Raw genomic sequence first — 27,554 nt, forward strand, 5'->3', positions numbered from 1 at the left:
GCAGTGCTGAGAATGACCCACCACCCAAATAGTACCTGCTCTGTGAGGGTCCATGGGGGTCCTGACCACTGAAGAACAGAGTAAAAAGGGGCTAACAAAGTATGCAGAGAAACAGATGTACTACAGTCTGTAACTGTAGAACTACAAAGCCTCTGAGCAGTGATAGGAGTAAAAGCCGTAGGTGAGTAATGGCCTTCTTTAGCTGCTCAGCTGATGGGATGTGGGCAGTCAGCGAACACGTCACGCAGCTAATGGAGCAGGAAGCTCGCAGCTGACTTCCATTTCTCAGACTGCCGTTTCGTTGCCCAAGCAGAGAGAGAGAGAGACAGAAAAGTGAGACAGTCTTTGTCTGCTGTGTCTTACGCCTCTGCCTACTTAATTATCCAGCTACATTTCCCACACTTTTACCTGAAATCGAAAGAAAGGTAAGACTACATTTTTCCCACTTTTTACACGAGCTGAATAAGAGCGGAATGACTTCAGATACCACGAACTCTATAAATGATGTCGATAGCCAACCTAACGTCAGCGAAAACAACAGCGTTGGACACAACTAACGTCCGCTAGCTTGGTAGTTTAGCCAACGTTAGTTAACCTAAGGATGTTAGAAACTGTATTAGCTAACTAACTTGGCGAACCAACCCCGCTAACTTTAAATATAAAAGTTAGTTAACCAACCTAAGAACAAAGAAGTCGAGTTGACGGTGTGTGTCGTAGCTATATATAGTAACCTATAGTAGGTTACAGCGTTTTTTCCGTGAGGTGACCGCTTTGTTTATTACGATATTATGAGGTCCACTTCTTTAGAAGCGTTTACTGAAGCAGTTAGCCCGCTAAAAACTAGAGTTAAGTTAGTAAGTTAATGTTTACAAGCTTTGCGTTGGCCAAGTCAACCGTTAGCCTGGAGTTCTTGTGAAGTAACGTTAAGCTTGCTAGCAGCGAAGTAACTTAACGTTATCCGTACAAAAACAGCGACGCTTTAGTGACAAAGTGTTCAAATTAAGTTAGGCAGAAGGGTTCAACGTTATCTTGTCTTTGTATGTATCACACTGACTCACAAACAGCCTGCTGTATGAAGTCAGCAAGCTTAAATATCAATAGCTTTGTGTTTGGTTTCGATAACAAGTTAGCTAGCTTAGCTAGCTAACAAGCTAACTTACTACGGGAAGGAAGAAGCAGCTAGCTGGCTGGGTAGCCAACTTAGGAGAACCAGCTAACGTTATGTAGCGTTATAATACGTTATTATTAGTTCTGTGGTTGTGGTGGTTGTTGTTATTGCATGTCTGTGGCGGTAGCTGACTTATTAGATGGCTAACGGTTAGCCGGCCAATGTTCAATATGTATTTACAAGCTTATATTATGAACGTGTTGACAACACTGCCTGTTTTGACTTCGAGCTAACAGTTTAGCACCTGGTCAAAGATATAACGTTTAAAGTTGACGTTATAGCGTCACTGTTTTTCCTGAATAAAGCCTGATAGCTGGCTAGCTGAGTTTACCTGTTTACATTGGACTCGCAGTACAAAAATGTGCCTTTTCAGTGGCGCTGAAGGTTTAATACGAGCAAAGGAGTCGCACAGGCTTCGTAATGAACAGCAGAGTCTGGTTTAGTCTTAAGCGTGAGAATAAGTCTGAATATTGGACTTTGCTTCGCGGGTTAGCAGTAGTTTATTTTGGGCTGAAGTTAAAGGAATGAAGGGACTTTCCCTCGACGACGTCATCTGATCCAGTGACGCTGGACAGCTGACTTTTATTGACTGACGCGTCTGACTCACTGACCATTTGCTTAATTTACAATATGAAGGTTTTTAGTTATAAGATACGTTTAAAATCGTTTCCAGTCCTATGGCGTTTTCAGTGGGGGGGCTAGCTACCACATAGGTTATTCTTTGGCCTGCTTTCTTAGTCCCAGCCTGTTGCCATGGGAGAGCCATTTGTCATGCATAGCACTCATTCAGCCTTACTGAAATGGCTATAGCTCGTTTTGGCCCATACTGAGGACTCGCCCACTATACTGGGTTTAAAAGAACAGTTTTTGCTCTGTTGTTGGAGCTCACCATCAACTCAGCCAAGACCTGGAAACCTGGGGATTGGGGTGTTGGAGCACAAGTGTGTGCTTAGGGATAACAGACATCTGATCCAGATTATATTTGTTTCCTGTAAGTGCCCAGTCACACTGTTAAATATTACACAGACTCTCTAATGAGATTCAAAAATGGACCGGCATAAGTAAATCTTTCTACCTTGTTTCTGATAACAGTAGACTGACTGTCGTTAACTGTGTTTACAGGCACAAAATAGCCTATTTGTATAAGACTAGTCCATTTAGAGTCCTGTTTGCATGCGTGGCAGATTAGCTTGACTGTACAGCAGTGAACGCTCCCTTCCTGACACACCTACAGGTTATTTACGTCAGGGTCAGTGTAACGATTTGAGCATATATATTTCTCGATTTATCTTGTATAGTCTGGTCAATATTGGTTTAAACCACATAATGTAGTCGCATTAGGCTCATAGTCTGTTATTTACTTGATCAGATCTTATTTAGGCTAGCAGTCCTAGTTACTGTATCAAGTATCCAACCTTTGGTGTGCTTGTAAACATGTTAATTAATTAATTAATTAATTAATTAATTAATTAAATCTTGGGCCTGAGTCTTTCCCAAGTCATTAATCGGAAAAAATGGGCACTAAAAACTGCATTTTTGCTGATAGTGACTTACTTGTGGAGTATAGAGAGTCCTCTTCTCTAGACAATGAAGGCATACATCTCTTTGAGAGGCAGGGGAGAGGATGATAGTTCAGCGTTTGTGAAGATCCAGTGTGTTTCGAGCGCTTGTCCATTCAGCAGTGTGTACTTGATTGTTCTGCATGATAGTTTGTGGCTTTAAGTGTTTACTGGGGTGTACGCCATATTACAGAGAATTTCTTTTAGGCTATTTATTTAGGCAGTCTAACTGAGAAAGGTGGCTGTGTTACAGTAGCTGACTCACTATCCTGCACTGCCCTTCCCAATGTACACCTTTTGTGTGGCTCCACACATAAACAAGTCATTCCACACAACCATAGGAAATACAATTTAGCTAATTCTTTCTCAAGCATGCAACACGGAAAATATTATAGTTTAAAATTAAATTTGCTTCCTCTATTCATTTGTGTCAGTTATTCCACTTCTTTTTAATTAGCCATGACAAAAGACTGATGATAGTAAAATAGAAACAGAATATAAACAGAAGTAGTTTTGAGAGTAGTTATGTAATGATTGTTATAGCTAGCATGAGACACTAATGCTAGATAGTTCGAGTGGACAACTTTGTGTTTTTATGATGAAAATCCAACTTATTAATATTTCTGGGGCAGTATGGTAAGGTGGTCTTTGTTCCCATTGCTGGGGAGACTTGTTCCTAATGTGAAACATTACGTTTTCACTTAAAAAGAAAATAAGAAGTAAGAGGGTAGAGGCGTCTTACCGTACACTGTCAGAAATAAAGGTTCTGTGCTGGTACATTTTTCGTTCATTAAGGTACCAACAATGTAAATGTTCCCTCAAAGCTACAACAGTGGTTTAAGGTCCAGTTGTGCACCTTTTAATACGTTTTTTTCCAGGTGAAAAGTATGTATTTGTCCTAATATTTTAAAACAGAACAATAAAATAAAACGCCTGGAGACGAGACGGGGTGTGTGGAGTCAGTACAGCTTAGAAAATATAATTTCAGTGGATTATGGTACAGTTATGTTCCCTGACTGAGATGTACCCTTGAGGGTCCCACCCCAGTGACAGTGTAGCAGGCCTCTTCTCCTGAAATGATTTTTAGTCTGTACTTTCAAATCAAAGATAAGTGTAAATGTTAATTTGTTTGATTGCAAAAGAGGGTTTATGTTGTAAATTGTGTAGCATGTTGGCTGCTGATCATTATCAAGTTATAAAGACCCAAACCTATAATTATAAGCCACAGCATCAGGGCTGAGAGTATTAGAAAGAAAGGCAGTATATTAAAATATATGAGAATATATGATATATTTGCCCTACTCTAAATGCAGAGTTAGATGGAACATTCACACAGAAGGCATTTATACATAAAATTGTATGCAAAATTGTGAAATTTTGTTGATTTTTTTTACAAAGAAGTTAAAATGTCTTCTACAGAGAACTTAAATATGAAATTTTCTTGCAAATTTTACTGTGCAGTTTCTGTTTAATAACTGAGTTTAGCATTTACATTTACAGCCTTTAGCAGATGCTCTTATCCAGAGTGTCTTACAAAAGTGCTTTGTTGTCTACTCAGAGAAAATATCCTAGCTAGTACAAATAAGTCCAAGCTACCCTTAAGCTGAGATGCTGCCAGAAAGAAAGATACAGAAGTAAACATAGCATAAGTGCAGTACGGTGCATTTCGATAAGTACTTTTATTAGTGTTTGCTTAAGTGCTTCCGAAAGAGATGGGTCTTAAGTTTGCATTCGAAGACAGTGAGGGAGCGGAAGTTTGTTCTATCACCTGGGTGCCAGGACAGAGAAGAGTCTCGATGCTTGTCTTCCATGCGTCTTGAAGGATGGCGGGTCAAACTGAACTGTACTTGAAGCTCGAAGGGCTCGAGGCACAAACTGAGTTTTGACCGTTTGCCATTTAGATTATGATGTCACTGTTGTCGGAAAAAAAAACTCATATTTTCAAAATGGTAACTTTATAGGAAAAAGAAGAAACCAACTTTACTTTTAATGTAAGTCAATGGAACCAGACATTTTTCCAAGTCATTTTAGGCCGTTTCTTTTGGCCCATTCTTCTTGAAATTTCCACACAATGTAAAGGGCAACAGGTATTTCCAAATTATGTCAAAAACTGAAAAACGACAAAAATGGAGATACAAGATTTTGTTCCAACCGCAGCGATTTATAAAATAAGCCAGAACTTTTGTAGTCCACATTTTTGTTTTTATTATTTTTACCTACGTGTTAAATTCAGTAGATAAACAGTAATTAAAAAATTTCAGCTGTTTTCTGTAGAGGATTTATACTTATTTTCACTTTGACAATCTACAAAACGTGTAATTTGACAGGGTTGCTCAAACATTTCCATACAACTATATAGTAGCTTATTGCAGGTGTGCTGGAGAGAATAATGGCACTGTGTGACGCAGCTCTTCGTTCACGTGGTGTAATAAACCTTTGGATGAATCGTTTAGTCCTATGTAGAATTATTGAATTAGAGCTCAAATCACAAAAAACATCATCACTAATAAACTAGTAATGTTTAAAGGACAAAGTGCATTACAGACCTGATAATCGTGTGCACAAGACTCAGTGCTGGCAGTTCTGAATCAAATCCCGTTCAGATATATTTTTTGGGAATGAGAGCTCGTTTTTGACAGCAGATGTGTGATGTATTGTGTGGATAGGATTGCAATGTGGGAGGAAAGTTTTTCTGCTTAGGCGGCTTTGTGGGAGATTATTCATGAGAATGTGTGGGAGAGTTTTCCTTTTCTTTTTTCTCATTCTGTGTGTGGAGGAAGGGTACAGTTTAACAGGCTTCAGCGTCCTAAGCTACAGTCTGTAAGAACCTGGTTAGAGATCGTTTTGGTTATTTACACTATCATACTGAATTTTAAATGGAACCAATTGAGGTTCGTATCTCCAAAATAGGAACTTTACAGGAGAAGGAAAAAACCTGCTCCACTTTTAATGTAAGTCAGTGGAACCAGATGTTTTTCCGAGTTGTTCTGGGTCATTTCTTTTGGTCCATTCATCATGAAATTTACACACAATATAAAGGACAACAGACATTTTCAAATTATGTCAAAAACGAAAAACGTCAAAAATGGAGATGCGAGGTTTTCTTTCAACAGCAGCGTTATGTATATCAATGGGGGTATTTTGTCTGCGTCTGTTTTGGGTTATTTAACCATTTTAGGTGACCATAAGTAATTAGACAAATGGCAGCCCAGTTGTTTCTTGTTCAGGCTGCTTGTTGTTGCTTGATTAGTTCATTTGCAAGAGCTCACAAATGGCGTAGAGAGTCATTCTAGGTGTGGAATCAGAATCGCATTTGGAGCCTGTTGCTGTCTCTCCATGTCAGAAAATCAGAATTAATCAATTAGAGATACAGTCATTAGATTAGGTGTGTTAAAGTAACCTGTTTGCACAGGTGAGCTTAGGAATAACAAACCTGCACTGTGTATCTGAATGTCTGAACTGCTTATATGCTAGTTTTTCTTGACGTGAATCAAAAACGTCTAAGATTTAATACCTATTTTTATTTACACGTTAGAGAGCTCTTCTTTTCCGTGCTGTATGTGGTGCTGGATGGTCAATTTAAACTGGATTAGGAGACTTTTTCCTGTCTCCTTTTTACTGTTCCGGCTTCCCTTTGCTCTGTTTTACAACCCGTGATCTGTTCTCATGTGTCTGTGATCATAAAAAGGAAATTATATTCAGGCACGTACTACGATAAGGATTGAGGGCTGGATTTTCCATAGCGGGTAACCTTAATGTTGAACCTGTTCACATCAGAAGGGTGAACTTCAGCAGTTTAGATATTGTAAGTGTATTACCCGTCGGCAGTTGTGGAAGATTTTATTATCCTTTTACTGTGCCTGATGTTTGTCTTGGCCGATGTTAAGTGTACATTAGGAAACTTGACCCGCTAAGAGTTTCATTGAGTGACACTCCTGTTGCTACACCTCAGGTGTGTATTACTCATGGTCATGTGCTAGAATGACGTAGGCCACTGTTATACTTGCTTCTTCTAGGATCACCTGTCTCTCTCTCTCTCACTCTTTCTCTCTCAGTCGAATGGATTTGTGATTATTTCTACCCCTCATTCATCTCCATTAGCCGTGGGTCTCTCTGCGATCGTGGTTCAGTCTGCTGCATTCCACAGTGAAAGTATCACTCATTGTGTTTTTCAGAGATGGTATCAGGCATCTAAATGTTTTTGTTATGATACCATGCAAACAAGTCATGCTGGCCAACTCCTTTTGTCCAATTCACATAGCCTGTGCCTGGTGTCTGTGACCATGAGTTACTGTGGTATCAGTGTCCAGTGACTGTAAAAGCTCACTGTTCATTTATTGATTTATTTCAAGCAAACCATAGCAAGACACTAGTATTCCCCCACATCAACACAACTTTTAGACATGTTGAGTGATGTTTAAAAGAATCATTTAAGGCCACATTTAATGTGCGTAGCATAGATTAGATGATTGAAGCATAGATGAGATTACAGAATTCTAGTCACGTGGCTGTTGAGCTGCACTGGTCGAACGTGTTCCAGCAGAGGCACTGGAGAAAAAGCTACCTGTAGTTTGGTGTAGATTTTTTTTCCCTTCACAATTTTATTCTTTCTTACTATGTTAGTTACAGTTTCATTGCCAGATTAAAATATGACTGTATACTACTACCACATCCTTTTCTGAAATGCGCTAATATATTCTTTTATTTCACAAAGATTAAGCTTCAGCGCATGGTATCACTGTGTTCGCTTCTGTGTTTGCTGGTGGGAAAATATGTTAACATTTTATGGAAATAAAAGGTTAAACAGAGGAAAAAATCCACTGAAGGGAAGGAGTCCTGGTTTAACCACTTACTGCAGTTGTTTTCCTCATGGTTACCCAAATAAAAGGTCTAATTTCACCTGCAAATTAGTGTTGTCACTAGAGCTGGGCGATATGGCCAAAAATGTTATCACTATAAAAAATTTCATATCAAATAATATCAATTTCTGGTTGACTGTTTTTACCAGATGGAACAGCACGGACACAATTTTTGTATTAGTCGTAATTTATAAAGAAAACATCATTTTTAGCTGTCTGTTTAGGGCTTTTTTGACTTGTTTGATCTACAGTCACATCAATTCGCCGTGCTGTGTGAGTGACAGAGCGCTGCTTCAAGTTAACCAGCTGCTAAACAGCTAGCCTGGGAAGTTGCTATTCTCCCACTCTCCAGTGCCACACATACAGCGTCCTCAGTTTACTTTAGTTTAAATCAGGGCTGTAACTTGCACGAACCCACTTCTTGTTTCACTTTTGTTGCTTGGGAATGCACTAATACTAAAATATGACTGAGGGCTGTAACTGCGCTGTAGTTGTGAGGAGCAGACGTGATTTAACGCTGCTAAAGCTGGTTAGGATGTTAGGAAAGAGGCGAGTTCACTGTAGGACAGTATAGTTACACCACTGACCTCGTCACTCAGTCACAGGAGAACAGATCGCCGATCACACCACTCTAACAAGGAATAAATCAGATGTTTCAGATGTTGCTAAAGTGTATTTGGTGACTCATTTTACTCATCACCCCCTCCCTCTCTGATCATACTGAAAAACTCGGAAGTGCGCCCTCTCTTGGCGACGGCATAGTGGTGTTGCTTTCCTTGTGGTAGAAAACGCCACCAGGGCCGTCGCTGGACCGTGGAAGTGTGAGAAAGGTTTATTATATCGAACCTTTATCGAACGTTTCTTATATTTCTATCGAGGAAAGTTACATTGTGATAATTATCGCTATTGTTTTATCGCCCAACCCTAGTTGTCACAATTTCAGAACTTTGGATTCAGGACAGAAGTGGAGTATCGCACTGCTCAATACAAGACTATACTACAGCACGAGATTAAAACCACATTCACACTCTCAAAACTATTCCAAGTTAGAAATGTACAAGGCCATAATTCATACCTCAGTGCTGCACTATAATCTAATAGCCTAAAAGTAGACTTGCACCTAGTTTACAGATAATTTATTACTTATAGTAATACTATCTAGTCTGTGAGCAGTTTCTGCCCGTAGACGGAGCTTAACAACACGTTGGCAGTGTGGGATGACGAGCAGCAGCAAAAATGCTCATGGTGAAATCTGTAATGCCAGTATTTTGTGGGATGGCAATGGTAGTGAGTGATGTACTAGAATTTTTCTAGAAGGTTTTAGTCTCACTGATACCCCACAAATAAGACGGTATTAACAGTGTACATACAGTGTAAAGCATGCTAAGGGGAGCCCCTTACCTAAATGGCTTCTGTCTATAATTCCTCATCTCTCGCTGTGTTCTCAGAACCAGTTGGAGTTAATGTTAGTCCAGGTTGTTATTGAGGGAGTGAACATTAGAAAGATAATATGAAAGGAACCCCTGGTCTGTTGGGGTAATTATAGCCCTTAGCCTTGATTTGGCCTTTGGCATAGCTAAGTGTCCACTAGCCCCGCTTGTGGTGCGCCTTCGTCGGTCAGTTCTATCACCCAGCTGTGGGTTCTCACGTCCAGTTGCTTCAACCAAGCCAGGAGAAAGCCGCTGCTGCTGACGGTGTGAATAACAGTGATATTTACTGAACTCAGAGTCTGACAGTAGGAGATGTAAGCACAAACAAACGGGTCACATGAATGAGAAATTCAGAGTTGACACAACATTTAGCAGTTTTTGCTGAGCCAGAGAAACTGCCGCATGCTTATGTGTGCCTTAGCTTATATTGATGTTTTTAACTATTTTGAGCATTACCAACTACATAATAGTAAATACTGATTAAAAAATCAGTATTGGGTTTATTAAGCATCACATAATGTGTATATTATCATTAGCATCACATTATTCTTTCTATATTATATATCTCACATATATAATGTGTCTCCATTTTTGTTGTTTTTTAGTTTTTGACATGTAAATGTATGTAAATTTGACTGGACCAAAAGAAATTACCTTAAATGACTAGGGAAAAAGAAGTCTGGTTCCATTGACTTACATTGCAAGTAAAGTAGTAATATTAAAATACAAGAAGTAAATGTGATTTAGTTTAGCTGAGTATGTTTTATTTGTGATACGGAGGGGAAAAGTGGTATCAGTGCCTCCCTACGAGTCGTCATTGCTCTGTTTATGCATGTGCATAGCAGTAAGGAACCATAACTGACTCCTTTGGTGCAATTTTAAAATGGGAAAATAAAACAAACCAATCCAAGTGAAACAGGCTTTGCCAACTGTGTAAGAAATTCTTTTAGCAAAGAGTAGTAATACTCAATATACATATCATGAAGTGCTGATACTATTACGTATTTAAAATCATGAATTTTTCAGTACTTCAGAGCACCAGTGAAATGCTATCTTCACAGAACGACTAATACTTTGAACCGTGCTGAGTGAGCGTTAATACCACTTTTAGTCTTTTGCCACTAGCATAGATTTTGCTCTGCTGTGCAGCGCATGCGGTGGGAGAACCACTAAGGGGCCATCTGCTGACTGTTTTTAAAAAAAATCCCTGAAAAAAGAAACAGAAAACCATCCAATCTGCAGTGTCATTTCCCATCTCAGCTCAGATACAGCCAGAAACTCCTCATAGGAGTTTTCCAAAGGCTTTTTACATGTTCTAGCAAAAGAAGGACAGTCAGCACGAGGTGGAGAACAGTAATAAACTCACTAAAATGTGCTGCCTTTAAGCACTGGATGAAAAACGCCTGGGAGAAAAATCCCTGGGAGAAAATATTTTCACAAATGGAAATCTGATGCAATAAATAACAAAATGTTTGGTTCATGTCGTCCGTGTTTGGTTAGTGTTGACTTGGCCAGAATTGCCTGACGAGAGGAACAGGAGACATCTTGGACAACACCACTATTGCATAAATGTTGGCAGGGAGTGTGGGTGGTAAATCTGCTGATAGAAATGTATGTGATAAAATCTTTATTATGGATGCTGATCCAGGCATATTTAATCAGATCTGATACAATCCAGTCTAAATGTGTGCCGCGTCAAACTATTTTTAAAGTGGAAACTGACAGTGTACAGGGTGACTAAAAGATTAATCCTATCCCAAAATGATTTATTTCACTGGTAAATCATTACAGAACAGTGCAGTAAACTGTAAATGGTTTAAATGAGCATAAAGTTTATTATGTAATTTTACAAGGTCTCAGTATGAACCTCCTCCAGCTGTACGGACAACATCAACGCCATAGTCAAATTCATCCTGTACTGGATTGAGCATGTCGGGTGTCGCTGCACTCACGGCTCTTTCAGTGCGATTTCGGAGATCATCCAGTGTTGTGGAACCAACGACGAACGCTCTGAGCTGTTGGAGCTTCACTGTCCACGAAAATCACTCTGCACAGTTATGACGGATTCACTCTTATTGAAGTGGAGAACGCAGAACGCTTTCTGTTCAGGGGTCTCATCTCCTCTCAGACTGAAGGGAGCCATCTTCCACTGACAGTCAGAAACTCTATGACCCCCTCTTTCAATTGGATTGTGATTGGTTCCTAGGCGCCTCACAGTTCTAAAAATATGGTGCTTTGAAATCGGATGAATCTTTTTGAATCACCCTGTGTATCTGCATTGCCAGTGTTTTGACTGTGTTTGAAATTGGCACCTTTCGTCAAAACCTTGTTATATAATATGTGAGCTTGCAGCTTTTACCTTTCAAATCATTGCAAAATACACTTCCGTATGAAAAGCCATGTTAGCTGACTTTATTTTGAAATCTTCAGTGTAATTTAACAAGTAAATGTTATTACTACTAGTAAACAACATGCGGTTTGACATCAAAATTCAGCTTTTGCTATCTTTCAGCATGTAGTGGTACTAGCACACCTAAGTGTCTTAATGCCAAATGTTCACAGACTTAATGAGAAAGCGGTGTTAATAGGTAGCGGGTGGTTTTGCATTTTAATTTCTCTGGTACACAGATGGTCTCACAGGTGGGATGTTTCATAACATGACGGCTACATTACAGCGAACCAAATGCCTGAGGGACGTGGCTGTTAGAATCATGAATCATGACGTGAGTTGAGGAAACCTATACGGGTCTTTGTTTGCTGCGTAGGTCTGATGGACAGTCTGTACTGTGGTCTTTATAAGAAGCTATGACGCAGGCTGGCAGCATTTTAGTGTGAAAGTGTCTGACCTGCTGTGCTCTCTTCTAATTGTGTATTTAATGCATATCGCTCCCCAGTGGTTCTTAATGGATTTTCAGAAGTTACGTTTAGAGTTTCCTGCACTCTTGGCTTTAATGTTCAGATGCTTCTAAAGAACTCAATAGAGTCTGGCTGCAGACGTGCACTCTCAGACAGATGCACTCTCAGCCCCGGTGACGTCACGTGCACATGCAGTCTCTGCCACAACAGCAGAAGCAGCCCAATTGTTAACTTTTGGCTGTTTCTGCTTAGCGATATCATCACTTAATCCATTTTTCGTCCATAACACAGCTAGTGAACTCCATTTTTGTGTTATAGAACCCATAAAAAGTGTCTGTTGGTTCCTGGTGGTGTCCAGTAGTCTCTAATGGTATTCTGTGTTTTCCTGATGGGTTGATATTACGGTGTAAAGGATTCAAATCATTTAGGCCCAATCCCATTTATTCTTTTTACCCCTACCCCTGGTTTTCGAGTGTCACCCTAACCCCTTGGAACTGAGTTATAAGGGGTAGTGGTTGAAATCTTGCCCTACGAAATGGGACCCTCAAATTAAAAAAAAAAACAAAAAAAAAACACTGCTTCATTAAGAGGCTACTAGCGGTGCTCTGTAGACGACCCGGCGCGTCTTCAGTGATGGCAGAGGAGGGAAAAGTTCAGCAACCTCACTGCTGGGCTTTAGTTACATTTAGGGCATCATATGCCTTCAGAGGGGGGTTTAAGACAATTATTTATTATCACCCACCCCTAATTCTTTGGTGATATGAAGCTGAAGTCAGGTATTCACCAGTTTCTTGTTCGAATTTTCCCGTTTCACCATAAATGGTGCAGCAGTTACATTCTGGCGCTTCAGGCGTCAGAACTGCTGGACTATTTAAGGTGGAACGGGAAAGTTAGTTAGCTAGCTACTCAGACATTAGCATGCTATTAGTGATTTTTGTTATGAAGAAAACGACCATAATACCCTGAAACAACAAGATAATACAGTGGTTATCATATTTTTTAACAGAGATAATTCTCAATAAAAATTGGGACACCCTAACCCTGGACGTGAATGCGCAAAACAGAGGGCTAAGGGCCAAGTAGTAGGGGCGAGGGGTGAAATGGGATTGGGCCTTAGTCGGGTGTTTTGGGACTGATTCAAGATACATTTATTTGTTTCTCTAACGGCGACCATCAAGCCAAAACCTTTAGGAAGCAAAAAGGTTTTATTCCTAACGGTTCTAATCATCTTCAGCATGGCTTTCATGAGTTTTAATGGTAGCCTGATTGTTTTTTTCTGAAAAAAAAAAATGACATTCATGCTTATCGTTGTGGTTTTATTTTGGAAGTTTCTATATTTAATTACCTTATTACAAGAATGACAGCGTTAATATTTCACGTCTGTTGGAAGAAAACCTCGTATCTCCGTTTTTCAGTTTTCTGACATAATTTGAAAATGCCTCTTGCCCTTTACATTGTGTGTAAATTTCACGATGAATAGACCAAAAAAATGACCCAAAATCACTTGGAACAAAAGTCTGGTTCCATTGACTTACATTAAAAGTAAAGGATGTTTTTTCCTTCTCCTGTAAAGTTACCATTTTGGAGATACGAGGTTTTCTTCCGACAGCAGCGATATGCTCAGTGTAACTCTTGTTGCCCAACAGTTCGCTGTTTTTCCTCATAAAACCGAAAAACACTGGCAGAGCGTCCACTGTCATCATTAATAGGCTGGCGGTGCATGTCAGGCAGAGATTGCATGTCTGCAGCCAGACCCTTCTCAAAGAACTTGAGTAGCTGGATCCGGATTGGATCATTTGGAAAAGGGCGATAGATCTTAAGGACCTTGAGTATCCATTTTGTATCACCCGTTTTTAGTGGAAGTTGTTCAGTAAACATTCAATAATAATAATAATAATAATAATAATAATTGGTTTACTTATTTGTTCTAGTGTGTTTTACTTATGTTTCATGTCAAGTCAGAGTAAGAACAGAACTGCTTGTTTGTACATCAGTGTATTTATACATGTAGCTTACATAGTCCTGCATTTTGGAACTTTCCATATTGTGAAATATAAGCATTTTAGTGTCCTCTCATTTAGCAACTCTCATCATCTTTCCCCTTTTTCTCAGGATGTCTCTGTATCCGTCACTGGAGGACCTGAAGGTGGACAAGGTCATGAAGGCAAGTTGATGTTTCATAATGTTCTTATTATGATGAAGTGAAATCTATGACTAATATGAAACATTGACATTTTACCACGCAAGTTTCACAATAAAGTTGTCTGCAAGATCCTTTTCTGAATCAGTTTTGCTTTTAACAACACAGTGACAAAGCTCTGTTTATAAGTCCTGGCATATTTAAAGGAACAGTTGAATCAAAGCAATGAATTAGTCAGAGGTCATGCTGAGTACTGGTGACCAGCTTCCATTTGTTGTTAGCGTGCTGGTCTGGCTGTCTCTTTAAGTTGCTTTGTGAATGCAGGCTGGACAGTATTTGAATGAATATCTCTTCTCCTGCAGGCACAGTCCCAGTTTGCCCAGTCCACCTCCACTGCCCCGGCCATCACTGAGGGCGCATACCAGCCTGCCACGCAGGGGATGCCGAGCTCAAGTGAGTCCCAGGCTCTATGCAGCCTGCTTTTTCACTTCATGTTGTAAGATTCCAGATGACTGCCCTTTTTTGTGGGTCCTCTGTCCCTCCTTCCCTTCCTCTTTTGTGCTTGCTTTCATTTTGTGTAGGCTGAGTGAGACACTGAGATGAAAGGCTCGACAAGGCTGTACTGTGGTTGTACGATAACAGATTAAGACTTGCCTGAGGAGCTCTGAGACCCACAAGCCTTGAAAAGTCTCCTCTTTTAAGCTTGTTTTTTTTTCTTTCTTCCTCTTCTCACTTTCCTTTTTTTCTTCACTTTACTCACTTTTAGTGCAAGCAAAGAATTCCAGGAGAGCCCATTTTGGTCCCATGAGTAAAACTCCTCTTAGAAGAGAAAATGATAAGGAAGAGAAAATGATAAGCAAGAGAAAGTGTGCCGGTTAGGATCGAAACAGATAAACAAGAGTGTAACAATTTCAACACACATTTGAAAAATGAACATTAAAAATAACGGCAATAGTATATTGAAATTAAAAACAGTTTGACACCCTTGCATCTCATTTGAGGGACTAATATTTGCTGTATTTTGTGGAAACCACTGTCAGTGATCAAAACTAGGCCTCGGGGAGTATCATATCTATTGTTAATCTTAGCAACAGACATAGCAGCCTTTGCCCGCTGACGTTTAATCGAGTTACTGCGGAAGCAGCGCCCAGTGACAGTATAAACTCATTCGCCAGCACTTCGTTCATTTATTGACCTCTTTTAGGCAAATCATAGGACGACAGGAGTATTCACTGAACTTAAACTTGTTGAGTGATACAATAATACCACATTTATTGAACCTAACATGGATGAGCTTCTTGTAGAAACACAGCTGTTGAGCCCCACTGGTTGCTCTCTGTTGCAGGCAGGTATGATACCTGTCCAAAAAGCTACGTATATGGTGCAAAGCACATTTTAAGACATCCTCAGACCACAGCATCAGATTTCAGACAGACAAAACGGCTTCAGCTTTTGTAAAATCATGTCTCCGATGTCGTATATCAGGCAGGACAGCCTGTTTCTAACAGCTTCAGGTGAATTATCTTTAGAGAAGGAGGCACCAGGCTAAGATAAGCAGTAAAGTTTGTGTGACATTCATTATTCTGTTCTTTATTACTAGAAAAATTAGGGTTTTGTGGCCAAATTGCAGATGACAGTATAGTACAACCACAACTTTTACTGAGCTGCACTTATAGGATATTTTGTTTGACAAAAGATTAAGCTTGAACACACGCCATCACTGTTTGCTCCTGCTTCAGTGTTAGGGCCTGTCTTAAAATTACCAGACGACAAAATAATGTTGTTAATCATATACTGTTGTTATTTTTCACATTTATCTGAATACGAGATCTGGATGCTCCTAGTTTTTATAGCTTAGTTGTTCTCTTTTATAGGGCAACTAAGCTATAAAAAACAGGAGCATCTAGATCTGTTTATCTGTTTTTCAGAAGCTTTTGAAATAAAACTTATTTTTTTAAACCAAATGAAATCGTGTGGAACTTGAATATACATGTATCGTTACACCCCTATAAATCAAGCATTTGCTTTCTTCTCCACTTCTCTCTTTTACTTCCCCTTTTTCTTCCTCCTCATTCTCTCTCTCTCTCTCTCTCTCTCTCTCTCTCTCTCTCTCTCTCTCTCTCTCTCATTCTCTGTTGCTGTTTACCTCTCTCACATTCTCCTCTAGGATTGGTTGCCCTCAGGGCCTGTGGGGCTTTTGTTTACTGTCAGCTGAAATAACTCTGCGTAGTCATGGTGACCTCATTGTCAGCACCATGTATGAGAGAGGGGGGACCACTTTTCAGGCTTGTGGTGGTGTTGGTGGGTTTGGGCCTGTGGACAGGAAAGAAGGAGAAAGAAAAGAGCAGCAGGCGGAGGTCTTGCCTGGGCTGCGAACCAATGGCGATGTCACCATTTCCGCTTAAGTCTTTTACCTTTCCTCACTCTTTCTGTTACTGTGGCCTGTGTCTGTTTTCTCTTTCGTTTCCTGTAATAACTCCCTCCTCCCCTCTGTACTCCACCCACTGGATTCCATCCTAGGCACACCAGTGTCCACAAGACGCATTAAGTGATTGATATGGTGCCTTTAATGCTTTGGCCACGTCTGCAGTATGATCTCCCAGCAGCTCTCTGGTTCTGATCTGTATGTTTTGCCTTAAAAATAATAATTTAAAAACACTGTGCTACAGTAAATGCCCTGTTCTTCTGCTCTCCACCCACAAAAATGTTCTTGTTGTAGCAGCCATTGGAAGGTTGGAGAGGCTTTACAGAATGTTGGCAAAAATTCAACCTAATGAGACTTGAGAATTGGAGAAAACCTGTATTTTAAAAATGCATGAATTATTAATGTCACACTTCTGCAGTGTTTCTACAGAGTTAGAGTTGGTATTGCTATATAATGTTGAGTTTAGAGTATTAGCATTAACTTGTCCCAATCCGGTTTTTTGCTCAAATCCGATCTCTCTGACACGATGGTTCACACTCGTTTAGTTAAGCAATTCAAATCTGTCATTAATGTGAACGAACCGGCGTCCTGAAACGACCCGCATGTGCACATCCTACTCCGTAACGTCACGTGAATGAATCACGTGCATCATCAGCAAACAGACTAATGAGCAGATCACTGTGAAGATAATTAACTCTGATCAGCTCTCAGCTTCATTATTGGAAATAAAGGTGAAAAAGGTGAGATGTGTTGCTTTTCCACCATTTTCAGGCTTTAACTTCTGTTCGTCGCTGTTGCCATGGTAACGCTGAATGATGGCGCACGCGCAATGAGAAAAAAACACATGCATTCTGATCTGAGCGTCTCATTAAGGTCGCATGGCCACATATGAAAGTGGCTCAGGTCGGATTTGAAAAGATCAGATTTGCGTGTCCACACAGCCCTGAAAACATCAGATCTGAATCACATTAGGGCAAATTGTGGCACTTCAGCCTGGTAATGTGAACGTAGCCTAACTTCTGATGCATTTTTAGTTCTGTAATAAAGGTGGTATTAATCATTATATTTCATGCATTTGTAAAACCCACTCCCAACAATGTATATAATGGAAAAAAAGAACATACTCTTAATACATTTTGGAACAAAACATTTTATATATTGTTTGAGATGAACAACACGCCTGTTTTATAGTGTACATTTCGGCTTGCTGTTTCATCCACTGTCTGAGTATTTGGTCTACATGTAAATAATGCCTCAACTCATTTGGGCTAGAAGGGGGCTGTCCTCTTAGTAAATGTCTATGTTTACTTTAGCTGTAGGGTTGTGTGCTTTTTCACACTCTCTCGCACTTCCTAGCCTGTCCTACAGGTTCGCAGAAGTGTGTGCAGTGAAAATGGTGGTCACTGCCTGCACATGTTTAGCAGTGGCGGGGCAGAGGCTGACATTTTCCTATCTAAGCTCTGGCTAACTTGTGGGAGGTGGAGCCTCAGGGAAATGTGGCCCCGGTCGCCATGATTAAATTCAGGAAGTCATTACTGATTACTTTATGTAAACATTCATGGGGCCAAAGAGAGAAGAGGGGCCGAGTGCTTTTGAAGTTGAATGATTTAAATACAGGGTGTCCCAAAAAAATTGACATCATAACAGCCAATTCTCCCTCAAATGATCTCAGCTAACCAAGTTTAATTTTTAATGTTTTTTTTCAGGTTGAAGAATGGCGTTCACTAGAAATGAAAAGGCATTTTGTGTGTTAGAATAAGCTCGAACACAGGCAAACAAGAGTGTGCAGCGTGCATTTTTGAGACAATTCAATAAAAATGCACCAACTGGAAAGCAGATTTGGCACAAAAAAATTCAAAGTGGAAGGCTGTCTGTGCAGGGCAGAGGGATCTGGACGACCACCAGTATCGGAAGATATTACAATTGTGAAGCTGTGAAATCGGTTCTAAAATCTACATCCCTCCGAATTTCTTGTTTGAATTTTGAAAAATAAATCTTGTGTTGTTCAACGTGAAGCCTATTTAATTTCGTTTGCCAGGACATGTAGGACATCATCTCAAATGATGTCAGTTTTTTTGGGACACCCTGTATATTCATTGATTTAGTTTGTTTTATTATGGATGCTTTCATATGGAAACTTGAGCAAAAATGCTGTGACATCCAGCATTTGACTACAGTGTTGTCAGTGCCATGTTTAATGCAAAAGTGCTACTGTATGTATATTTTACCTATAATGTTTTGTCTCTTTGTCTCTCAGGTCTGTACCCAAATCTGGAGGAGCTGGGTGAGTACATGGGACTCAGTCTCAACAGCGATGAGGTGCAGAGGAACCTGGCACTCGTCCCAGCTGCAGATAATGTAAGTTTGTGTGTGCAGGAAATGCAGTAATGATGCACCAATCATGAATTTTTATGGTCTATTCCAGTTTCTTTACAGCCTTATTGACCGGAGGACCATTTTTTTGGGGCCAGTTTTTATTTACGTAACAGGCAACATGGATAATAACATTATTAATTTACTTTTTCCCCTGAAATGCACACTTTGCAGGCTAAATTAACAGCTGATATGAACTGATGTTTTCACTGATATGAAACAGAGTCCTAACAGATGCACACACTTGCATGCACTTGAGACAGTGCATTCAGAGGAGCATAAATATTCATAGGTATCATGCTGTACTAACATGGTTCTTGTATGTCCTTCCCTGCACCTTTCTAAGATGGGTCATAGTAAACACACCGTAGGAGTAAACATGATTTTATTTAACAAGCTCGGAAGACTGCTTATAGGTTACTCCGCTAGTATTCATACACAAGCTTTAAGATGAAATATCAGACGTGAACATCAGTTGGCCAGTTTATTTAGATCGTTTCGTTAGATTTAAATGATTTAATGATGTAGATAATAGGAGCCAGCTAAGCACACTTTTTGCTACTTTGCCTGATGAAATGAACTTTTTAAAGAAAAGGGTCCCCGAACCCACCCCAGTCATCTCCACAACCTCCTAGCCCAGCTGTAACAATATGAAGCATGGCATATTTCAGAAAGTTCATTAATTCATTATTTTTGTAATATAGTCATAAACATTTAAATAACAAGGTTCAAGGCTCAAAGCTCATCTGATACATTTTGTCACTTCAACCTGGTAATGTGGACGTAGCCTAACTCCTGCTGCATTTTTAGTTCTGTTATAAAGGTGGTATTAATCATTATATGGTGTTGATATTTCATGTACTTGTAAGGCCCACTCCCAATAATGCAACTAATGGGAAAAAAAGAACATACTCTTAATACATTTTGGAACAGAACATTTTATATATTGTTTGAGATGAACAACACGCCTGTTTTATAGTGTACATTTCAGGCTTGCTATTTTATCCACTGTCTATCCCCAGTCATCTCCACAACCTTCTAGCACAACCTGTAACAATATAAAGCATGGCATATTCCAGCAAGTTCATTAATTTATTATTATTTTTGTAATATAGTCATAAACATTTAAAATGAGCAAGATTCAAGGCTCAAAGCTCATCTGACACATTTTGTCCTTTTACATCCTCCTACAAATTAGGTGAATTCAGTGAAGTCGTAGAGTAGTAGCATCATAATTCTTGAACTTTTGAACACTAATCTAACGTTTCTCCTTTTGCTACAGCCATCCAGAATCATTCTTAATAGACTATGAAAATTCAGCAGATTGTGAATGAAACTTGACTAGTTTAAAAAAAGTGTTTATAATATGGATCAGAATCTCTCCGACACCTTCACCCTGATCACACACCATCTTCCAGCACAGCTCTGAAATTTTGGCTGCAGTTATAGTGAGTGATCAAATTCTGATATTGGCAGAGTCCCGCTCATCAGCGTCAGAGTAATGTCATAACCAAACTTGTGACGGTGGCAGGTTATAGTGATCTCATCATCGTCAGCTAAAGTTGAGCAGTAGCACATATCAGTACACAATAATGGCAAAAGGAGATGAGGGAGATCAGTCAGTGCAGATGGACGAGGCCAGAGTCACTGCAAATGCAAGCTTCACTCCCACACTAACGCCATCTCGGACTCTGTGCACACACATACCCACACAAACACCCACCCACCCGTGTTCACCCAGCTCACACACTCCCGCTGTATGAGTCAGTCTGTGTCCTCTCTTTCCAAGAACACAGTGCAGCAAGGAATTGTGGGCTGTGGAGACAGCCTGCGGCCCCTCTGAGTCATTTTGCCTAAGAACACAGACAGCCCCTAAAACACAGATGCATTTACAGTCTGCCTCCACCTCCCATACGTTCTTATGCAGTTAGTTAGTGGGCTGTAATTTTTGAATGGAAAACAGGACAAGGCTCAGGAGATTGACCAGCACTCTGCAATGCCTAAAACAAACTTTGACATGTCAGTTTTCTGTAATTGTGCTTCTACAGTTCAGTTTGCTATAAAAAACAGAAGAAGGATGCTCTTTCAAACGCTCTTTGAAGTAATTAGGGGAGTGTCTTTAAACACCGACATTCTTCCACTGGCTGATTCTCAGAAATCTTAATTGGCCTTTGCATGTGATTCACAGACTGCCTCAGTGTGGCACATTTAGCCCATTAAGAACAAATTTACACACATTTACATAGCACAGCAGAGGAAATAATCCTGACAAATTGAACATAATCATCTAAAACGGGAAAAATCCAGACATCCCCTAAAACACACATGCATTTACAGTCTTCTACCTCCGCCTCACATACATTCTTATGGAGTTAGTTAGTTGGCTGTAATTTGTTGAATGGAAAACGGCACAAGACAGCAGGAGATTGAGCAGAAATCACAAATGCTGCGTAGAAGCTTCGCTCTGCAATACCAGAAACACATTTTGATGTGTCTGTTTTCTGTAACCGTGCTTCTACAGTTTAGTCTTCTATAAAAATACAGCAGAAGGATGATCTTTCAATCGTTTTTGGAAGTAATTACAGAGTGTTATGTTTAAGGCTACGTTCACTTTACCAGGTTTAAGTGGCACAAATCAGATTTTTTTTTGTCACTTCAACTTGGTAATGTGAACGTAGCCTAACTCCTGATGCATATTTAGTTCTGTTATAAAGGTGGTATTAATCATTATATGGTGTTGATATGTTATGTATTTGTAAGGCCCAGATTTTTTGCCCTACCGTGACTCAGATCTGATGTTTTCAGGACTGTGTGGACACGCAAATCTGATCTTTTCAAATCCGACCTGAGCCACTTTCATATGTGGTCCTAGGACAGATACGTATCTGATTTGTGATCATGCAACCTTAATGTGACGCTCAGATCGGAATTCATGTGCTTTTTTTCCACCGCCCGCGCCATCGTTCAGCGTTACCATGGCAACAGCGCCGAGCAGAAGTTAAAGCCTGTAAACGGTGGAAAAGCAACACATCTCACCTTTTTCACCTTCGTCTCGCTCTAATAATGAAGCTGAGAGCTGATCAGAGTCAATTATCTTCTCAGCGAAGCTCGTTCTGCTCGTTAGTTTGTGCTGATGATGAACGTGATTCATTCACGTGACGTTACTGAGTAGGATGAGCTCATGTGGGTCATTTCAGGACGCCGGTTCGTCACATTAATGACAGATTTGAATCACTTACCTAAACGAGTGTGAACCATCCTGTCAGAGAGATCGGATTTGAGCAATGAGGCTTGAAATGTGAACGTAGCTTAAGAGGCTGTACAAACTGCAGGAGTGCACGATCAAAATCAGACAGAATCAGATGTGAACATCAGTTGGCCAGTTTATTCAGATAATTTCGTCAGATTTAAACGATTGAATGATGTAGACAATATGAGCCAGCTAAGCGCATGAGAACTGCATTTTTTTTAAGCTGTTTCTACTTTGGCTGATGAAAAGAACTCGTTAAAGAAAAGGGTCCCCGAACCCACCCCAGTCATCTCCACAACCTCCTAGCACAACCTGTAACAATATAAAGCACAGCATATTCCAGTAAGTTCATTAATTTATTATTTTTGTAATATAGTCATAAACATTTAAATAGCAAGGTCAAGGCTCAAAGTTAGAGCAGTGTTTCATGTAGAAATGTTCACTTTGTAATGAGCCTTTTGTCTGCAAGTATAGTGCTAATTTCTGTTAGCCTGTACCTACACAATGTTTAATTTTACTTTTACAACTCTGGTATTTGAAGCTTCTATAAAGAGTTTTACACTGAATTTTACCATAGATGTTTGCTGAGAAAGCTGGAATGAAGCTATAATAAAATTACCATCCAGAACGCTTCGTATTTGAAACATGGTTTATTAAATGAAATAATTACAATATATTATTTACTGTTTTATAAAGTCCTGTTGTTCCCTTCTGGTGTCTATAGTACATCAGTCTATACTGTAGAAGTTAAAATGGAATAAAATAACTAATTATTAAAACGAGAATTGATTGAGAGGCATGTTTTTGGGACAGCAGGGATGAAATATAATATTTTTGTGTTTCATCAGAATAGTTATGGTCTTGCCATTTTTAAACCATCTGTTAATCATTTTTATTAAAGTCTGTTACTGTGGTAACGTAGTTAATTGATAGTTTGATTTCTTGTTTTGCCACACAGGGTGTCTGTGGTCATTGTTTACAGTGCATCAAGATGTAATGCGAGTAGCACAATACATACAAACAACACATAGATGGAGTAAACAGTGTACAACACCATATGCAATATACAACATATAGTATAAGAGAACCATTGGAAATTACACAATAATTTATCAGTGCGTTCTTACAAAGGCTGGAAATCTTTCAGACAAACTCTTCTCAGAAGAGTTTAGGGAGAAATGTCGCAATAGGAAAGAAGATTCTGGAAACAAGTTGTTTGTTTTTAAGCTTTAAGGTTGCTGAAGGATAAAATATCCAATTTATCTTTGAAGCTTTACCAACAATACATTGCAATTTATTACGAGTTTGAATATCTTTATTTCTGTACCAAACAGTGGTAGATCACATAAGAACACACAGTAATGGACGAATACTACGCCTCCTGACACGTCTCGATTTCTCACCTGCTGTTTTTCTGTCTTTCTGCAGCAGGTGGCTGTGGCGTCTGGTGTAGGGGGCATGGTGCGCCCAGTGACAGGTGCTGACGTGGGCATCAGGAGGGCCGAGATCCGCCAAGGTCTGCGGGAGGTCATCCTCTGCAAGGACCAGGACAGCAAGGTCGGCCTTCGGCTGAGAGACGTCGACAATGTGAGTAAATCTCATCACAGAACACAGAACAGAGTCTGGCTATTCGTCAGTAGTATACATCAAGTGTGCTCAACACTTGGTGTAATCAAGGTCTTATAAATTCCATGTAACACACGTTTTAAACCAGCCTTTCTCTCTTCTTTAGGGGATGTTCATTCAGCTGGTGCAGGCGAACTCCCCTGCGGCGCTGGCTGGCCTGCGTTTTGGAGACCAAGTTCTGCAGATCAACGGGCAGAACTGTGCTGGCTGGAGCGCAGACAAGGCCCACAAGGCACTGAAGGCAGCATCTGAGACGCGCATTGAACTTGTGGTCCGTGACAGGTGAGCTGACAGCAGATAGAGATGTGAAATAGTCTAAGGATGCAGTTCATTCAGATCTATCAGGGTTAATAGGTTAGACTGGATAGAGCAGTTTTGACCTCTGTTTCTCTCAAGCTTAGTAAAGGGAGCATAAAGGTTTACTGGATTCTGTCCTGATATTTGCAGTCAGCAGTGAATTATTTGATCAATAACACACATTTATACAGAATATAGACAAACTGGATGGCACAGTGAATATAAAACACACTGAAAGGAAAGAACCAACTTTTACTGAATGTGGTTTTGTAGTTTTAACGAGTGGCTGACAAAAACCCAGCAATCCAGCATGAGTAATACTGCGCAGCTTGAGATGTTGCACACAGCTCAAAGTCGCTCTGGCGCCTTCGTGTGGACATCTCTATCATGAGCAGCACATCTGCAGTGCGCTTCCTCCACACTGATATACACACAATATGGAATTTGGACAGTACCACTGTTCAGATTGGACTGATTTGAAGCAACAATGCTTGTAAATCTACAGATTTCCAGATTTTTAGATATTAGATAATATGGATATATTTGCACTGTAGACGCCTGGTGTTTATCGGCACCGGCCATCTTGTGGAACTTATATTTTTCTTGCTGCTTTGCTTATAGGCCCTTCCAGCGCACAATCACCATGCACAAGGACAGCTCTGGCCACGTTGGCTTCATCTTCAAGTCTGGCCGCATCACTTCTCTGGTGAAAGACGGCTCTGCTGCCCGCAACGGTCTCCTCACTGACCATTACATCTGCGAGATCAATGGCCAAAATGTCATCGGACTCAAGGTGAGAGAGGCTGTTGTTGCAGTAATGGAAACATACTACTACATTAAAGAGCAAAGCTGGCTGTTTGATGTAATACAAAATGATATCAAACAGTTTACTAATTTCTCACGTTACATGTGTCCCCAGGACCCTCAGATCAAGGACATCCTGACCTCATCTCCCTCTGCCATGACCATCACTGTTATGCCCAAGATCATTTATGAGCACATGATTAAGAGGTAAGCTCCACACATTTTTGATGTCATAATTCAGACACAGTTTCCAAGTATGCGTATGCCAAAAACACGATTGCTCTGAAGAAGAAAATCTAGAATCATGTGAAAATGATTTTAGAGCACACTGAAACAGAACATAAGGCAGAGTGGTGTAACGATTTATTTTCTCGATGCATTGTTTGTAGTTCCTCCTGATGCAGCTGCTCATGTTGTAAAAGGAAAGAAAATAGTATTGAATCTTTTTCATGTGTCAAAGAAAAAACGGTTTTAAATCCTAAACATTGAATAAATCACAATTTATTAATAAACTATTTGGAGTTCATTCCTTTGCAGTTACCTGTGTTGCAGTAAACATTCATGAAGTCATTTCACTGATTTAGGTTTGCCTAAAAAACATATACGGAAGTATTTTGGAGTGCTTTTTAATGCGTTATAATATTTCTTAAAGAGGCTTGAATCGCTGAATGGAATCAGCAGTTAAAATCAAAAGTCTTAATTCACGTAAACATTACTTTTGAATCAAATTGAAAACCAGTGAATCATGAATTGAATTGCTGTCAGCTCAAAGATTCATTACCCTAATAAGGAATTCTGTCCAAAGATGTGAGAAGCAATCTTCTGTCCATTAGACTGAAGGTTTAATGGCCTCATTTATAAGCATTAAACTAATCAACCCAGGAGAAGCTACCTGTACTAAAAAAAGGAAGGAAAACAAGCAGGTTTGTCTTAAGAGGATGTGAAAACTGTGAAGGAGGGCAGTGTACTTGATTTTATGTGCTGCTGACTCTCACTGCTGGATTTCAGTTCAGAACCTTAAATTTAAAGCCTCAGTCTGGGATTTAGGACAATGAAGGGGCAGATTTGATGATGGATTTTCTATAAAGGCTCAAGGAGAGTTATGGAGGCCCTTTGTTCTTACAGAATCAGATGGTGAGAACCAGCAGGAAATGAATAAAAGAACCATATTCATCACAATATGGCACAAAAGTTTAGACCAAAGGGGTGTGAACATGCAGACTCAACACTTTCTTTAGGTTTAAACTCGCTTTACAGGCTCAGTGCAACCTCAAACACAGCTTCTATTATCGGCACAGTTATAGACTCAGATGTTTAGGCTCAAGTGTAGTAATGCATTTGAATGCTTAAGAAACCAAGTGTTAGGCATGTGTTAGGATATTGATTCCTTTCTCTCTCTGTTTATGGCAGGATGTCGAGCGGCCTGCTGAGGTCAGCCATGGACCACTCTGTGCCTGAGGTCTGAGCCTCTCACGCAGTGCTGCCCCTTTCAGAACGCCTACAATCTCCAGCCTTCCCATTGGACCCTTCTGTCACATGGGTTGTCTGTGTCGCTGAGCAGATATTCCCTTTCAATCATGCTCATTTATAACATATAAGAAAATTGCCTTTTTTCTACTATAGATGTTGAACATTCTTGTATATCTAGTTCATTTTTTTCTATCTTCCTCGTCACTGTTGCCATTGTTTAATTGTTGTCTTTTATATGTAATGATAATAACCCATCGCTATCATCGAGTATTACTGTCTTTTGAGTTTTACTTTTAACATTGCACCTTTTTTAGATTAGTCATAGGACAAAGAAAAAAAAAAAGATCTATAGGTTTGCTCCAGGGCTTCCGAAGAAAGAAAAGGATTGCGGGCATTGATTTCAGTTTCCCAAAACTATTTTTGATGTCTCATACTATGCACGGGTTGCCACAGTCTCTCTTTAGAATTCAGAGGATCCATCGATGTGCCAAGACGGACTTGCACTGCCAGACTGCAAACAGGGTCGGACTGATCAGTTTTTTGTTTTTTTAAAGAATTTCATTCCTGTTATTCATTTCAACTTGTTTTAAAAAAAAATATATATCATCTTTGATAACCCGTTGTGCTGTCATCCTGTAAATTCATTGACCCCTAGAAATTTATATATGAATGTAGCCTCAAGATACTGTAATTATTATAAAAAATAAACATAAATAATCATGCTGGTGATTCAGAGTGGTATAACATTTTTAAAACAAATTTGTTTCTTTAACCTTTTTAGCTCCTTGAGACCACCGGTGGTTCCAAACTGCACTTTGTCATATTCTTCATAACTTTCATATTTCATAAGCTTCACTGAAAAGGTGGGGGGTCATATGAGAGCTGCAACTGTCTTCTTTCCAGTCAAATAGATGGGTGATGTAATTTTAAACCCTTATAATAAAAGAAGCTGAACTAAAATTTTTATGTCTACTGAAAGTCGACCCATTTTTCCACAAATCTGGGCTATAAACTATAAACAGATGGCGTCTCTTCAGTGATCTGCTCTGTAAAAATTATTTTTAGAAATTAATACAAAGAGCATCTAAGATTTTTGGCTTTCAGCAGTAAATTGTAAGCATATAGCCATATGTATATGATATAAAACACATTTTCTGTTAATTTGAAGGGAGCTTTTACCAAAAATAAATAAAGAAATAAAGTAAAATTTACATTTATTTCATGCAGTTAATAATTTGCCTTACGATTTGGTCATGTAAATTCAGATGGACAACCCAGAATATACCCTGGTGAATAA

General features: G+C 39.6%; 1 protein-coding gene across 2 annotated transcripts; it reads left to right on the plus strand.

The window, feature by feature from the left end:
* Positions 1–242: 242 nt before the first annotated feature.
* Positions 243–26,986, plus strand: sdcbp2 (syndecan binding protein (syntenin) 2). 2 transcript variants are annotated; one of them, XM_036590858.1, is made up of 9 exons: positions 243–425; positions 13,985–14,036; positions 14,375–14,465; positions 18,695–18,795; positions 23,492–23,647; positions 23,793–23,968; positions 24,605–24,776; positions 24,903–24,994; positions 26,198–26,986. In XM_036590858.1, the coding sequence occupies exons 2-9, from the start codon at positions 13,986–13,988 to the stop codon at positions 26,250–26,252; spliced, it is 894 nt and encodes a 297-aa protein (XP_036446751.1). In that variant the 5' UTR covers positions 243–425; position 13,985; the 3' UTR covers positions 26,253–26,986. The 2 variants fall into 2 exon arrangements, with proteins under 2 accessions (XP_036446751.1, XP_036446750.1); XM_036590857.1 differs by having other exon boundaries at positions 245–425; positions 23,489–23,647.
* Positions 26,987–27,554: the final 568 nt, after the last annotated feature.

This window comes from Colossoma macropomum, unplaced genomic scaffold, assembly GCF_904425465.1.
Source record: "Colossoma macropomum unplaced genomic scaffold, Colossoma_macropomum, whole genome shotgun sequence".
Lineage (NCBI taxonomy): Eukaryota > Metazoa > Chordata > Actinopteri > Characiformes > Serrasalmidae > Colossoma > Colossoma macropomum.

Excerpts from the sequence above, each read along its gene's own strand:
- sdcbp2 (XM_036590857.1), top strand. The coding sequence starts at position 13,986 with ATGTCTCTGTATCCGTCACTGGAGGACCTGAAGGTGGACAAGGTCATG. Across the intron at positions 24,777-24,902 it reads AAAATGTCATCGGACTCAAG|GACCCTCAGATCAAGGACAT; the intron begins GTGAGAGAGGCT and ends ATGTGTCCCCAG. Across the intron at positions 24,995-26,197 it reads TATGAGCACATGATTAAGAG|GATGTCGAGCGGCCTGCTGA; the intron begins GTAAGCTCCACA and ends TGTTTATGGCAG.